At 36.7% G+C, this 15,026-nt stretch overlaps 1 protein-coding gene across 3 annotated transcripts in view; it reads left to right on the plus strand.

Moving 5' to 3' along the window:
• FAF1 (Fas associated factor 1) overlaps positions 1-15,026 on the plus strand; it is a 378,065-nt gene that overhangs the window by 332,492 nt on the left and 30,547 nt on the right. For all 3 annotated transcript variants that reach the window (XM_031684245.2, XM_006200466.4, XM_072974476.1), the window contains one exon: positions 11,722-11,937. In XM_031684245.2, the coding sequence (XP_031540105.1) occupies positions 11,722-11,937 (216 nt within the window). The remainder of the gene's footprint in view (positions 1-11,721; positions 11,938-15,026) is intronic.

Below are 15,026 nucleotides of genomic sequence, written 5' to 3' on the forward strand. Positions count from 1 at the left end.
AGGTCTTCATGACTCTGTACTAAGCTCATGCTCTTCTGCTTCCTCCATTCCAGTACAAAGCCATATATCATCGTATGTGACTATAAAAATCAGAGTTTCACAACACTTTAGATAAGAGATTTGTCACTATACTTTTAGGCTATTTTAAGAAATATAGTTTAAAAAATTAGGACTTTCACTCTTTCATGCCCTCTTTCACAAATTTGCATGCTCTCTCCCTCCATAGTATATCTTCAACCATACACTTCCTAAATGTCACGTGTACACTCTGAATGTGTACACTGCATGTTCTGGATCTAGAGCTTCTTCTGATTCACCTTATTTCCCTGGGCTAAAATTTTCTCTCTTTACAAATGTAGATAACGCTTGCCCTCTCATAGAACCCACCCCTCAAAAGGAAGAAGAAAGAAAACCCGATAAACATCCTTTAGCATTCTTCAGTGTATATGTTCCAGCTGTGAACATGTGCGAGCTCGGGGCACGGGGGAGGAAGGACAAGTCATACTTTGCTCCTTGTCATTGCTTGCACTTGGCCATTAATGTGCTCCCCAAAACAAGTTCAGGTCAGTGCTATGTACTTTGTCCTCCCCCTCAAAGAGTCACATTAAAGGCTTTTATAAACCCCCCCATTAAGAAACTATTTATTTTCTGTTTATCTTAATTTAATTCATTCCTATCCAGACTTATTTGTCCCTTTTTTGCCATGGAATACAACAAATGACTCTTTGGGAAAAGCTGGTATTGTGCAACTTCTGAAGTAACTGAGACCTGGAGAGATTATACAGTTTGCCTGTGTTCACCGAACTGGTTGGACACACAATCTGGAGTAGAAGCCAGGTCACCTAACTTTTCACAATAACACTGCCTCCTCTTCTAACCAGAAATCCTAACCCATATAATTGCATTGAGAAACAAGAGTGGTTTGATTATTTTTATTATCTCTAGTATTTCAGAATCCTTAGGAAAATGAAGTATTGAATAGTCAAATCGCCCTGGTTATAGGAAAATTCCTTGAAGGTTGACCTCATTTCGCTGTGTAGTAAGTATTGGAGTAAAATTAGTAAAATCTAGGAAGACATTTTGATCTGGTCTTTGGCCATGATAAGGTGAAAAAGTCTGTAAGACAGGATATTCTGAGGGAAAAACAAAGAAATTACAACAAAAATTTGTGCTATTTTATTAATTTATGTATTTACTTATTTTTTCCAAAATGAGTTTCAAGTAACTTACATAAATACATGCAATTCAAATGGATTACAAACAAAAGAAAAGATATGGAAATCAAGACAAGGTCAAATAACAAAAGATAAAGCCAAAGGTAAGATTAGCATGTTGACAACAGATAATCCAGCACAAGCACCAAATGTATGTGATAAGATTCTGTACATTTACCACAAAATTTGTTATGTGCTTCTCTTGGGCTAAAACAGGAAAATATGATTGTTTACAAGTTTCACTCTGTAAGGCTGATGTTACAGTCTCTCAAAAGGTGCCAAGATTTTTCCTGTGGTTCCCCTTCAAGAGGAAGCCATGCAGTATGGTGAATACCATCCCCAACTATGTCCAGTAGCTATAACAGCAATAGCAAGTCATGTGTAACAGCTTTGTACAACTTCATGTAATTCAAATTCATAAAGCCAAAGCACAATTTTGTAAAAGCATCTCTGCAGAGGACCAAGCAATACATTTTTTTCTGGCAGTCCAGTTTAAAGAGTGGATTTTATAGTAACTAAAGAAGTGTATGAACTACATATCCTTTAAGAAATCCTTCCTGAATATTGTTTGTTCGTTTGTTTTTGCCGCTGAGTTCTTTGGTGAGTAGAGAAGGTTTCAGCTAAGACTTTTGACTCCCAGCTCTTTTAATCAGTCAGTATTCAGCAGATATTTGTTAATCTCCTTCTGTGTACGAATCACTAAATCAGGCGCTTTGGATACTGTATTGTATGTGTGAGACAGCTTCTGCCCTCAGGGAGCTCTCTGTCTAATACAGAAAGGTAGATAAGTACAAAATAACTACAGGAAAATATACTATACATTTTGAGGGGGGTGGGAGGGAACGTTAAAATAGCAGATTTGGAGGAAGAAGATGACTTCCAACTAGGAAAGCAACAAGGAAGACTTCACAGAGGGAGGAGACTTTGAAGAATTGATAAGACATTGGTGGTTAAAGGTGAAGTAGAAGAGCATTTGGGATGGATTGATGAATAGATGGATGGTTAGACAGATGGCAAAAGGTAGGGCATGGCTAGGTAATCATGAACAAAGGGAGAAAGGCACAGGGAACAGTAAATGGACAAATTTAGAACACAGTCTTAATTAGAACTAAGGCTAAAAGGCCAAGTTTTAGAGGATCATGGGTGGGAGAGAATGGGCACAAAGCTATTCCCTTTGTTGCTGATTCCTTCAAATGGAAAATCAAAAAGTTACATTTCTGCCTATCTACCCAGAGTTGTTTCCTTTCATGTCTTGGTGCCTCTTCAAGTAGAAAATCTTAAGCAATATTAAAGACCACTAAATCACATAACAGAAAAGCGTGGAATTAGAAGCACTGACACTTCTCTTCAGTTCTGATTTAATTTTCATAACCATCCTATAAAATGGGTAAGGGAGATAATATCGTTACCATCTCACAGATGAAGAAAGTAAGATCACAGAAGGATTTAAAAGCCTATTTTAAAATTCCTACCTAACATTTGTCTGGTAAAAGCAGAACGAGGGCTCCTATCCAGTATTCTTTCTACCTGTTACCCCATACAAGAAGAATGAAAGCAGTACCATGAATAGGTTAGTAAAGTAAAACTGCTTTTTATAATTTTTATTTTCATCTTATTTAAGTTGCTTCTTGTCACATAGAAAACACTGCTACACTGGGCCGTAATGATAGTCATCCTTGCCATCAGCGTATCACGATCTGTTGAGCAATTAACAGGTCCTAAACTCTGTGCTGAGCACTTTACAGACTTTATCTTATTGAATCTCCACAACAACTTAATAAGGTAGGTGCCAATACATAAATATACCTTCTTACAATTATAGGGACCACCTTGCCACAATTTGTTAGGTAGTTCCAATTGGAAGTATTCTGCTGCTGTTCTCATTAGATTAGATAAGAAATTTCAGTTTCCTGGTACCCAGATTGTTTTTCATATCCAGATGCAGCCCAAAAATTATATATCTGAATTTTGGCCTAGGAAATATGATCATTTTCCTTGATTTACTTTATCCAGCAGTGAGGCTGTATTTGTAGTAAGCTATCCATACTCTCTAGCTGGATGATTGGTGGCCAGGAGCAGAGAGAATGGCCACAGGATTGGGACATACCAACTGTTCCCTTATAGGATCCATTTATACTCCTTTGATGATCTCATCTAGTTCATTACTCTTAAATACTGCCTATACATTTGCCTCCCAAATTTTTATCTCCAGCTCCTCCCATTCCCTGAACTCCAGACTTGAATATGTAGTTGCCAGCCCATTATCCCACTTAGATGTCCAATAGACATCATAAATTTAATGTGTCTTAAACTGAACAACTAATCTTAGCCTCCCCACCCAAATCTCTCCTTCTTCAGTCTTCTCCATCATAAATGAAAAATCTTTCCATTGTTTGAACCAAAAACCTTTGAATCCCCCTTGACTTCTCTCTCTCATATCTGTATTTAATGAGCGAATCCTATGGGCTATACCTTCAAAATATATGTAGAACTCAAAATGCTGCTCACCAACTCCACCACTACCACCTTCATTGAAGTGGCCATTATCTGTTACCTGGATTACTTTAGTAGTCTCCCAACTTGACTCCATACCTCCATTTTGCCTTTTCTATATGTCTTTTAATAAATCCTTTTAAAAACAATTGGCACATTATATCACTTCAAAAACCTTCAGTGGCTTCATATCTTAAAATAAAAGCTAAAATCTTTACAGTAATTCCAGTCAAAATCTCTGCAGGATTTTTCTTTCTTTTTTTCTTTCTTTCTTTCTTTCTTTCTTTCTTTCTTTCTTTCTTTCTTTCTTTCTTTCTTTCTTTCTTTCTTTCTTTCTTCCTTCCTTCCTTCCTTCCTTCCTTCCTTCCTTCCTTCCTTTCTTTCTTTCTTTCTTTCTTTCTTTCTTTCTTTCTTTCTTTCTTTCTTTCTTTCTTTCCTTCTTTCTTTCCTTCTTTCTTTCTTTCCTTCTTTCCTTCTTTCTTTCTTTCTTTTAGAAATTGGCAAACTGATTCTAAAATGTACATGAAAAGGTAGTAGTACTGAGATAGCCAAAAACAGTTTTGAAAAAGAAGAACTAAATTGGAGGACTTACACTACCAGAGTTTAAAGTTTAATATAATGAAGACAGTGTGGATATTGCCAAAGAACTGACCCATATCCAATAAACAGAACAAAGAGTCCAGAAATAGACCTACATGGTCAACTGATTTTCAACAAAGGTGCAAAGACAATTTCACTGGAGAAAGGATGGTCTTTCCAACAAATGATGCTGCAAACTAATGAATATCCATATGCAAAAAAAAATTAAATACAAGACAGTAAAAAGACTTCTAGTACATATCTTGCATCACATGCAAAATTAAGTCAAAGTGGGTCATAGACCTAAATGAAGAACCTAATAAAACTATTAAAGTCATAGAAGAAAACACTGGAAGAAATCTTCTTGGTCTTGAGTTACATAAAGGTTTCTTAGATCTGACACCAAAAGCACAATTCATACAATAACAAATATCTAAATTAGACTTCAAAATTAAGACCTTCTACTGTTCAAAAGACACTGTTGAGAAATAGAAAAGACAAACCACAAACTGAGAGAAAATCACCTATCTATAGTGTCCAGAATATATAATAAACTCTTAAAATTTGAGAATTTTTTTAAAAACCCACATTTAAAAATGAGCAAAATATTTGAATAAATACTTCACCAAAGAAAATATACACAAGGGAAATAAGCACATGAAAAGATGTTCAATGTTATAGTTATTGGGGAAATGAAGATGAAAACCTCAGTGGGTACACACTAATTAGAATGGCGTTTTAAAAGAAAAGAGACAATACCAAGTACTGGCAAAGATGAAGAGGAACTGGCACTCTCATGTATTTATGATGAGAATCATTAATGATAGCACATCCACTTTGGAAAATAACTTGGCACTTTCTTATGAATTAAACATATACATACCATACAACCCAGCAGTTAAAACTTACGTATTTACACAAGTGAAATGAAAGAAAGTAATAGTAAAATTTATATTCACACAAAAATCTGTACACAGTGTTTACAGGGACTTCATTTATAGTCACCCAAAACTGGAAACAACTCAGGTGTCCCCTCAGCTGAAAGAGTAGTCAAACTGTAGTGTATCTGTATGATGGAATGCCACTCAGCAATGAATAGGAATGAACTACTTACTGATATAGTCAACGACATGGATGAGTCTCAAATGTGTTATACTAAATGAAGGAAGCCATTTACCTGACATTTATAGACACATTTATATAACATTCTGGAAATGGCAAAACCAAGGACAGAAAACACATTAGAGGTTTCCTGGGGTTAGGGGAATTTGGATGGGGGTGGAAGTTAGCGATAGAACTGTTCTTTATCGTGATTGGTAATGATGGTTAGACAAATTTATGCATTTATCAGAACTCACAGAGCTATACATTTAAAAGAATGGATTTACTGTGTATAAATTATACCTAAATTTTGAAATGGGGGAAAAAATTAAGTGGCTCAAGGCATATGTGAGCTAATCATGCCTCTCATTTGATTCCTCTCTAACTCAGCTTCTACCCCTCTCCCTGTGGTCATTCTGCTACAGCCAAATTGGCAGCCTTGCTATTGCTCATTCAGGCCAGGCACCAGCGCTTGTCATTTACTGTGACTTCTGCCACATGACTCTCTCTCCTTGAGGCCTTTGCTCACTGAGGCCTATGGTATTTGCTATTGGGGTTTACAGTATGTAAAGTTGTACTCCTCCCTCGCTCTGCCTGTACTCCCTGTACTTTTCTCCATAGCACTCATCACTGTGTAACAAACAGTATATTTTCCTGTATGTGTATTGTTTTTCTCCCACCCTACTAAAATATAGATTCCATGTAAGCAGAATATTTTGTCTGTTTCGTTCCCTCATATTTTCCCATCATCTGGAACAATGCCTGGCACATACAATCTGCTTGGTAAGAATTCATGAAATTAATGAATGTTAGCTTTAGCCTATTTCACACTTTGCTTCCCCTAGCTATAAACTGTTATTTGGTGGGTACTCATAGACCCCTAGAAGATACTGTACATGTGCATGTATTTATGCATGCATGTGTGGATGTAAATTAAGCCAGTCTTTGATTCTTATTGTAAGAGATTGGCATAAGCGTATCTTATCTTTCCTGTTTAAAAAATGTAAATGTATAGAAACAATCTTTTCTGGGTATCTGTCTTCATTGCCTGATATCAATTCAAAAGTCTCAGTTTCTCATCCCTCAGATGTGAATGCTTTGAATATTCATACAGCTTTACTAAAGCAAAAAGTCTAAGATCAGTTTATATTTCCAACCTATACTAGGTTTCTTTGTTTTGTTACAAACCTAAAATACTGCAGATAAAAACCTGTATTTGTTGAGCAAACCAAATTCAAGTTTAACAATGGTGTTTACCATGACTCCTATTCGAGTGTAGATGTCCTCTATGTCATTGTTTTACAATAGTGTTTACTTACATGAGGCCTTTGCTTTTAGCCAGTAAATTTGAAACTGAACTACTGATGTATTTTTATTCTTTTCTACCGGTAAAACTTGAGTATTCAGATTCCAAGGTTGCCGACTTACCTAATATCTCTTCATTGTTTTCCACACTGGGTCACTATTGTGGGATATTTGAGGTCTGTTTTCATTCTGGGGAAAAACCCTAGAGACTGGGTGCATTGAGGAGCAGACATTGTCTGCACAATGAATGGGGTAATGAGCTACTGTTTTTTTATTTGTCTATAGTATAATTGGTTGAGTTCAGACAATAATGTAGCATCTGTTGTTATATTGTACAGGGAAATGTCAAAATAGAGAGCAAGCAAACAGGTGGATTAAAGGGGACCAGGAGGAGAAACCAGGAAATATCACATTAAGTTCTGATTTAAAGTAGCTGCATAGGGAATAATGATAATGATAACACCAACAACGTCTGTCATCTGTTGAGCACAGTGTTACAGCGTGAGGTTCAGCACTGGCCACTTCTCACTAATTTGAGTCCTGACCAAGCGTCAGCACTTGCTAAGTGTTTTGTAAACATGACTCCATTTTATACAAGAACCTTTGTGAGGAAGATATTACTGGCCCTGTCTCTTATATGAGGTAGCTGAAGTCATATGCCTAATGGCTGGGATTTGAACCTCTGTCTGTCATACCTAAAGCCTATTTCCTAACCATACATTACATTTAATTTAAAGGTTGAAGTTTTTAAATTGCACTGTTGGAAGTCAGAACAGTGATTAACTTTAAAGAAGGTAATTCTCAGGAATGGGGCAGAAAGACTCTGAGATGTTTGATTAGTGTGCTAGTTATACAAATATGTTCACTTTCTGAACATTTATCAAGTTGTACACTTAAGATATGTGCACTTTTTCCTGTATGTTATATTTCAATACAAACTTTAAAACAATGACAAAATACATGGCTTTGAATAAAAGATAAAGTTGTGTACAATGTAGCACACATTCAAATTTTGTTTTTAAAAGTTTAAATATATATTTATATAAAAATATGCATGCCAACAGGCACATGAAAAGATGCTCAGCATCGCTAATTATTAGAGAAATGTCAATAAAAACTACAATGAGATATCACCCTACACTGGGCAGAATGGCCATCATCAAAAAGTCCACAAATAATAAATTCTGGAGAGGGTGTGGAGAAAAGGGACCCCTCCTACACTGTTGGTGGGAATGTAAATTGGTGCAGCCACTATGGAACACTGTATGGAAGTTCCTTAAGAAACTAAATGCAGAGTTACCATATGATCTAGCAATCTTGCTCCTGGGCATGCATCAGGAGAAAACTCTAATTCAAAAAGACACATGCACACCAATGTTTGTGGCAACACTGTTTACAATAGCCAAGACATGGAGGCAACCTAATATCCATTGAGAGATGAATGGATAAAGAGGATGTGATACACACATACACACACAATGCAGTGTTACTCAGCCATAAAAAAAAATGAAATACTGCCATTTGCAGCAACATAGATGGACCTATAGATTATCATACTAAGTGAAGTAAGCCAGACAGAGAAAGACAAATATCGTAGGATATCATTTATATGTGAAATCTTAAAAAATGATACAGATGAACTTATCTACAAAACAGAAATAGACTCACTGACATAGAAGACAAATTTACGGTTACCAAAGGGGAAGTGGGGGAGGGGTAAATCAGGAGTTTGAGATTAACAGATACACACTATTTTATGTAATACAGATAAACAGCAAGGATTTACTGTTTAGCCCAGGGAACTATATTCAGTATCTTATAATAACCTATAGTGGAAAGGAATCTGAAAAAACATATATATAAACTTGCCTGTACACTTGAACTAATACACTGTAAATAAACTGTACTTCAGTTTAAAAATAAATTTAAATTTTTTTAAAAATTTAAATGTGCATGAAAAATTAATGGAGAGCGTCTGAGGTGATGAAAGTTTTAGAAACAGAAAAGATGGTAACACAACATTGTGAATGTACTTAATGCCACTGAATTGTTCACTTAAAGATGATTAGAAAAATTAATGAGTATAACACTCAAGTGATGACAGTGGCTATCTCTTGGTGGTGAATCTAGAAGTTAATTTTAATGTTTTCTTATCATTTAATATAGTTTTTACAATAAGTATGTATTACTTCTGTAATCAGGAAAAGGTGTTTTTTAATCTCAAAGAAATGGTTTTAAAGAACCACAAGTGTTAGAGAGAAATAGTCAAATGATTTCGTTAATCATTTAGAAAATGTTTATAACTAATCCACAGAGCTAGTTACCCTACAAACAACTCTTGGTTAGCTCTTAAGGGACGTGTCTGTGGCAAATGAATCTGAACAATTGATGCTGAAGGGAGTCAGACTTCAGAGAAAGGAAACTCAGGATGTTCAGTTCTTGGTTACTAGAAGTAGGAGCCATGAGATTCAGATTCTTTTAACATTTATTGAGCACCGACTATGTGCTTATCACCATATAAAGCACTTTTTAATGCATTATTTCAGTTAACATGTTAGTTTATTTCTTCTCTTATCAAATATATATTGAGCATCTATTTTGTACTATGTGCTACACTTGGAATAAAAAGTAAGACATGTTCCCACGTCCTTATGGAGCTTGCATACTAGTGGGAAAGACAGACATTAAACAAATAAGTGTGGTACAGTATAATGAATACTACAGTAGACATAATTGGAACTTAATTTTGATATATACAGTTTCATCTATTCATTGGGTTATTAATATATAACAGTGCTACTAAAATAGCAGTTTGAAAATATTCAACTGAAACTCATTGCTGATCCATATGCTAATATTAGATAAACTTCCACTCATGTTATCCAAAAAATAAAAAGACAGAAGTAACTGGTTTGACTGTCTATTCTTTCTGGTTTTTGAACTTTATTTCTTATGTCTCCATTTCTGGGATCAATTTCCCCATATAATAAATGAGAGTGTGAGGCTGTTTAGCCAGTGTAACCCCAGGCAACCGTTAACTAAAACCTATTATGACACCACACTAGGAACTTTACATATATTGTGTATACAGTTCCCATGTTTATAACCCCCTGTGAAGTAGATGGTATTATCCAGTGCCTCCAGAAGGAAAATGACCTCAGTGTCATAGAAAAGACTAGCTTCCTCTATACACAACAGAAATTTTGAGTACTTTTTTTTAAAAAAATACTTTAGTACTAGAACCAACTAAATTATCCTCAATGACACAAATTAATTTTTTGTCCATATTGGAATCTGAGCAGACTTTATTTTCCTTTACATAAGTCAGAAGTTTAAAATATTAAAAAGCATATTCAGAAAATGCTGTCACTTCTCCTGTTTCCCCCACCCTTTACAGGTTACCATTTTTTATGTTTCTTTTTATTTATGTTAAGTTTATTGATTGTTTTTCTTCAAAGAAGCAGCCTATCTATTGGTTAACTAGTTATGTTGTTCTTTTTTCTAATGCATTCCTTTATGCTTTTAATTTTATTATTTTCTTGTCAGCTTACTTTTTGTTTTATTGGGTTTTTTCCTCCTAGTTTTTTAAGTCCAATTCTTATTTAACTTAATTTTATTCTTTCCTTTTGAATGATATAAGAATTTTAGGGCTATGAATTTCCTCTGAGCACTGCTCTTTAAATGAGTCCCATAGATTCCAACATGAAATTTCAACAGCCATTGTTTTCTAGATATCCCGTAGTTTTCATTTGTATTTCCCCTTTGACCCAAGAGTTGTTTAATAGAGAGGTTTTTTTTTTAATGTTTTCCCTCCCAAAGGGAAGAGTGGCACCAGCTTTGAAAATTGTGTTGAGATTTTAGAGACCATAAATCCCAGTTTCTGTCACTCATGTTACTTGATTATAATAGTTGTAAATTAATTGGGGGAAATTTTTGTTTTCCTGTTGATGATAAATTGGTAACCAGAAACAGAATATAACTGTAAAGCTGAGCATACTAATGCCAAGTTTACTATCTGTGGAATCCTCCCACAATGTGAGGGACAAAAAGGTTTTAGTGAATTTCTGCCATAGACCCCTACATGGGCAGGGACATCAGAGACCTTTAATCTCCTTCCACTGAAGTATCTTGAATGTGAAACAATGTAAGACAGTAGATTAAGAACTAGGAAACCTGAGTTTGAGCCCACCTCTAGCCGTGAGCTCTCTCAAGTTTACCCTACCTGTTTGAGTTTGTATCCTGATCTTTAAAATGAAGGGTTTGGGCCATCTCTAGATCCAGAAATCCAGACTTGGCCAAATCTCACAGCGATTTAGTGACAAGGCTGGACCTAGCACCATAGTATCCTGCCTCCAATAAACCTGATATTTTAATTTCTTTCCATTCCATTTTCTTATTGTAGAAAATAGATAAAAATTTGCCTTTTTAATCATTTATAAGTGTACAAATAAGTGGCATGAATTATATTCACAACATTGTGCAACTGCTGCCACTATTTCCAAAATTTTTCATCACCCCAAACAGAATCTTTCCTCCATTTTGATGCTAATATATTATCCAGAATTTTACAATCTTTCAGTCATTTTACTTAGGAAATGTACGTTCTCTCTCTTTCCCCTCCTCACGCCATCTATTTCTGTGTATGTGTCTTTTGCAAATGCTTGTAATAGCCTTAATTTATACCCTAGAAAGAAAGCAATTAGATATTTGATGCCTGTTTCCTCAATCACAAATACCTGAGCCCTTCCTTAAAAAAAAAAACAAATTACCTTTCTTTTCTGTGTAGTTACCTCTCAATTTAATATGTGTCATCAAGGTGGGATTTATTTTAATTAATTGCTTATTAGACTAATATTAAGAAAGTGAAAAACACATGACTCTACTGTTCAAGCATTAGGCTTAGTTATAAATGGGCAATACTTTTTGATGAGTCTCTAGAAAGCAGCAGCTTTTTTCTAGTCTCTCCTTCCTCCTCTCCCCACAGTCCCATCCATCACACAGTTTAACCCCTGGTTTTTACCCTCTTTAGGCCATCCGGCTCTCCTTAGAGCAGGCCCTGCCTCCAGAGCCAAAGGAAGAAAATGCTGAGCCTGTGAGCAAACTGCGAATTCGGACCCCCAGTGGCGAGTTCCTCGAGCGGCGTTTCCTGGCCAGCAGCAAGCTCCAGATCGTCTTTGATTTTGTAGCTTCCAAAGGATTTCCATGGGACGAATTCAAGTTACTGAGTACCTTTCCTAGGAGAGATGTAAGTTCCCATTTCTGTCTTGGGAAGTGTGTCTAGATAGGAGACAGCCCGTCATTAGGGATGCACAAAGTAGTCCAAGAAAAGTCCCAAGGCGCAGTCTACCACAGGACCACATACCCGGAGCCCTTCTTTGTTCTGCACACCATTCTCTCCTCAGTCTTTAGAGAAGGTATGGCTTCCCAGGCCAGCAGACATGTAGGCACAGTAGCCTGGGTAAGAAACTAGGTACTAGGTCTTTCTTCCTTCCTGTCTATTTCCCCTATTCCATCATTCAAACAAACTTTCCCAAGATACTCATCTCTGTATACCTTAGAGTGGATCTGAGAATTGTGTGCTTGAAAGCTTAATCAGGGTCAATGATTATAGATTCGCTATGAATGAGTCATGCTAAACTAAGAGTATTTTGTGATTCGATAGTTCTTACTAGGCTGGGAAGTCAGGGACAGTGACCTGTATTCACTGTATATCTGTGTTTCAGCATGGTGTTTGATAGTCTCTCATAGTATTCTGAGGCAGTAGACAGATGTAAATCTTCTGTTAGTGATTAAATGGTTATGTCCAAGAAGTGCTGACTAAGAGACTGCTATCTCCCCAGAGGGAACCAAGAGGCTCTGTATTTAATCCTTTATTACTCACCATTCTTATGGGCAACTTAAATGAAGACTTTATCAGATTTATGTATTATGAAAGCTAAGATTCAAGAAACCCTTAAAATAGTAAAACAATAGGCAAAAATGTACCTAGAAAAATTTTATAGAGACATATGGAGATAAAAAGAGATTCCTGCATTAGGTTTAGAAACCCAGTTGCTCAAGTTTGGGATGGAAAAACCATGCTTTAGTAGAGGTTATAGTAGTTAAATTAAGCTGAATATACATTAATAATGTGTTGTGACTGTCAACAAAAAACTAGCTGCATTTTTGGAGAGATAACCCCAACAAGATGATACTCAATTCTGCATGAAACTGAACTACCCCAGAGTAGTCCTTACACTCCATGCTGTAGCCTGAAGAAACGGGAGCTTATGTAGAGCAGGGCTGGTAGGAAGATGAGGAAACTGGAAATCATACCATTTGGGGAACATTTCCTCTAGAGAAGGAAAGGCCATGGGAGATGCAATTGTTGTCTTCAGCTACTTGAAAGCCTGCCATGAAAAACAGGGATCTGACTCTGTGAGGCACTAACGATACACTGGGACCAATAAGTTGAAAATTGCAGGAGGCAGAGTTGGCCCAATGTAAGAAAACCACTTTCTGAGATAGAAATATTTTGTGTTGTGATGTAATGATTTTCTCATTTTGGGAGATAACCAGGCATTACTGAATTATCCCTTTTCAGCAATAATCGATATATATGGAGGAGTCATTCTTGATGTTCCTACTTCATATAAAATGGGGCGTGGACTAGCTTATCTCTGAGATACATAGTAAATCTTAGTATTCTGTGATTTCATTGTGACCTGGTAATATGAGATTTAATAACTGAGACTTCATCTAATACACCAAAATCAAAAATTTGGTTAAGGTTCATCTTAATCCCTCACATTAACTGTCGGATTTGCAGGATAGAGACAGAACCCAGAGGTATATGTTTAGCTCTACCACTCAGCCACAAACCCCCTAAGTGCGATGAAAATCCTACCACTATGTCTAAGCCAAGGAGACTAGAGTGGGCCCCGAGTGCTGGACATTGTCCCCTCTCTCAGGGCCCTCACCTACTGCTCCAAGCTGTTCCTCTTTATTCATGCATAAGATGCACAGGGGAACACATGCATGCACATGTTCTGTGGACCACATGGCCAAGTAAGAAACTACCTTAAATTCTGATGCTGAAGTTGAACTCTCAATGTGTGAACATTTAGAAAAGAGGCACTATCAAGGGGTTCAAGATCAGGCTGGTTCTCATGCTGTTTCCAGCCCATACCAGACCATGAATATCTTACCTTGGAGAACTTATAAGACTTAGTCCCTCCCAGCACTTGGTTTTAAGTCACTCCCCTTCTGGACCTCATCTGTGAAATGAAAGTACTGGAAGAAATGGAGTCTAAGGGCCTTCCTGGCTTTTAAAATTAATCTTCCTTTCAAATTAATTTTTAAACTTGGTATTGGGAATAGGGTGGGAGGAATAATCTCTTTGAAGGAGCTAGGTTTTATGATCAGTATTAACAACCTCTTTCTGTAGGGTAAAAATGTGGACTGTGGAAAGCTGCTGTTAAAAACACTCAGGGGAACTGTGAAGTGAAACGCAGAGGGTTCTTCAGCTTGTGACCTGCCTGCCTTGAGCTCTACTGACGACGCCTTTTCTGTGCAGTCTGTGTTAGGTGTCAGTATGTATTAGCCCGAAATGGAGGGTCAGTCACTTAATCTGAGAGAAAATTTACTCTTGATTTAGATCTCAATCACTCACCCTTTGTTTTATTCTGCCAAAGAACACTACTCAATCTGGTTAACAGTCTTTTCTCCCCATGTCCCTTTCACACTTACCTCATTTCTACCTCCATCCTATCCCAAGGCCAGTTTAGACCAAGTGTGGCCCAATTCCCCAAAGAAAATATCTAATCAGAAAGGTTTACTCCTATTGGAAAAATCAAAAGCTTCCCAGTATCCATCACAGGTCTGTTTTATGGTCGTTGGTCAACCTGAAATTATCTACCTCAGAATGATTATTCCAAAACCGTATTCTAATCATTCCTTTTCTTGTTTGAAAATTCTTTGGTAGCTTCCTACTGCCCTAGGATAAGTACAGACCCTTAAAATGGTCTAAAAACTCATCACAATCTGGTCCATATCTACCTTTCCCAGCTTAAATCCTGCCTCTCATTACTTATTTTCATCACCAGGAGATAGGATGCTGCTGACTTTTCACTAAAGACACAAGAGACTCTCATGTCTCTGTACTTTTGTGTACTCTGTTCTCTCTTCCTTGAATATTCACCCTCCCTGCTTTTTCGGATCATTTTGAACTCATCTTTTAATGCCCAGCTCAAGTGTCATCCCCTCTGGGAAACCCTCCCCTTCTGCCAAGCTCCTCACCTACGTACCCATTGCAGTTTGTACATTCCTCTCCCATAGGTCTTGTCCTATTATTCT

The sequence above is a fragment of the Vicugna pacos genome, chromosome 13, assembly GCF_048564905.1.
Source record: "Vicugna pacos chromosome 13, VicPac4, whole genome shotgun sequence".
NCBI classification, from domain to species: domain Eukaryota; kingdom Metazoa; phylum Chordata; class Mammalia; order Artiodactyla; family Camelidae; genus Vicugna; species Vicugna pacos.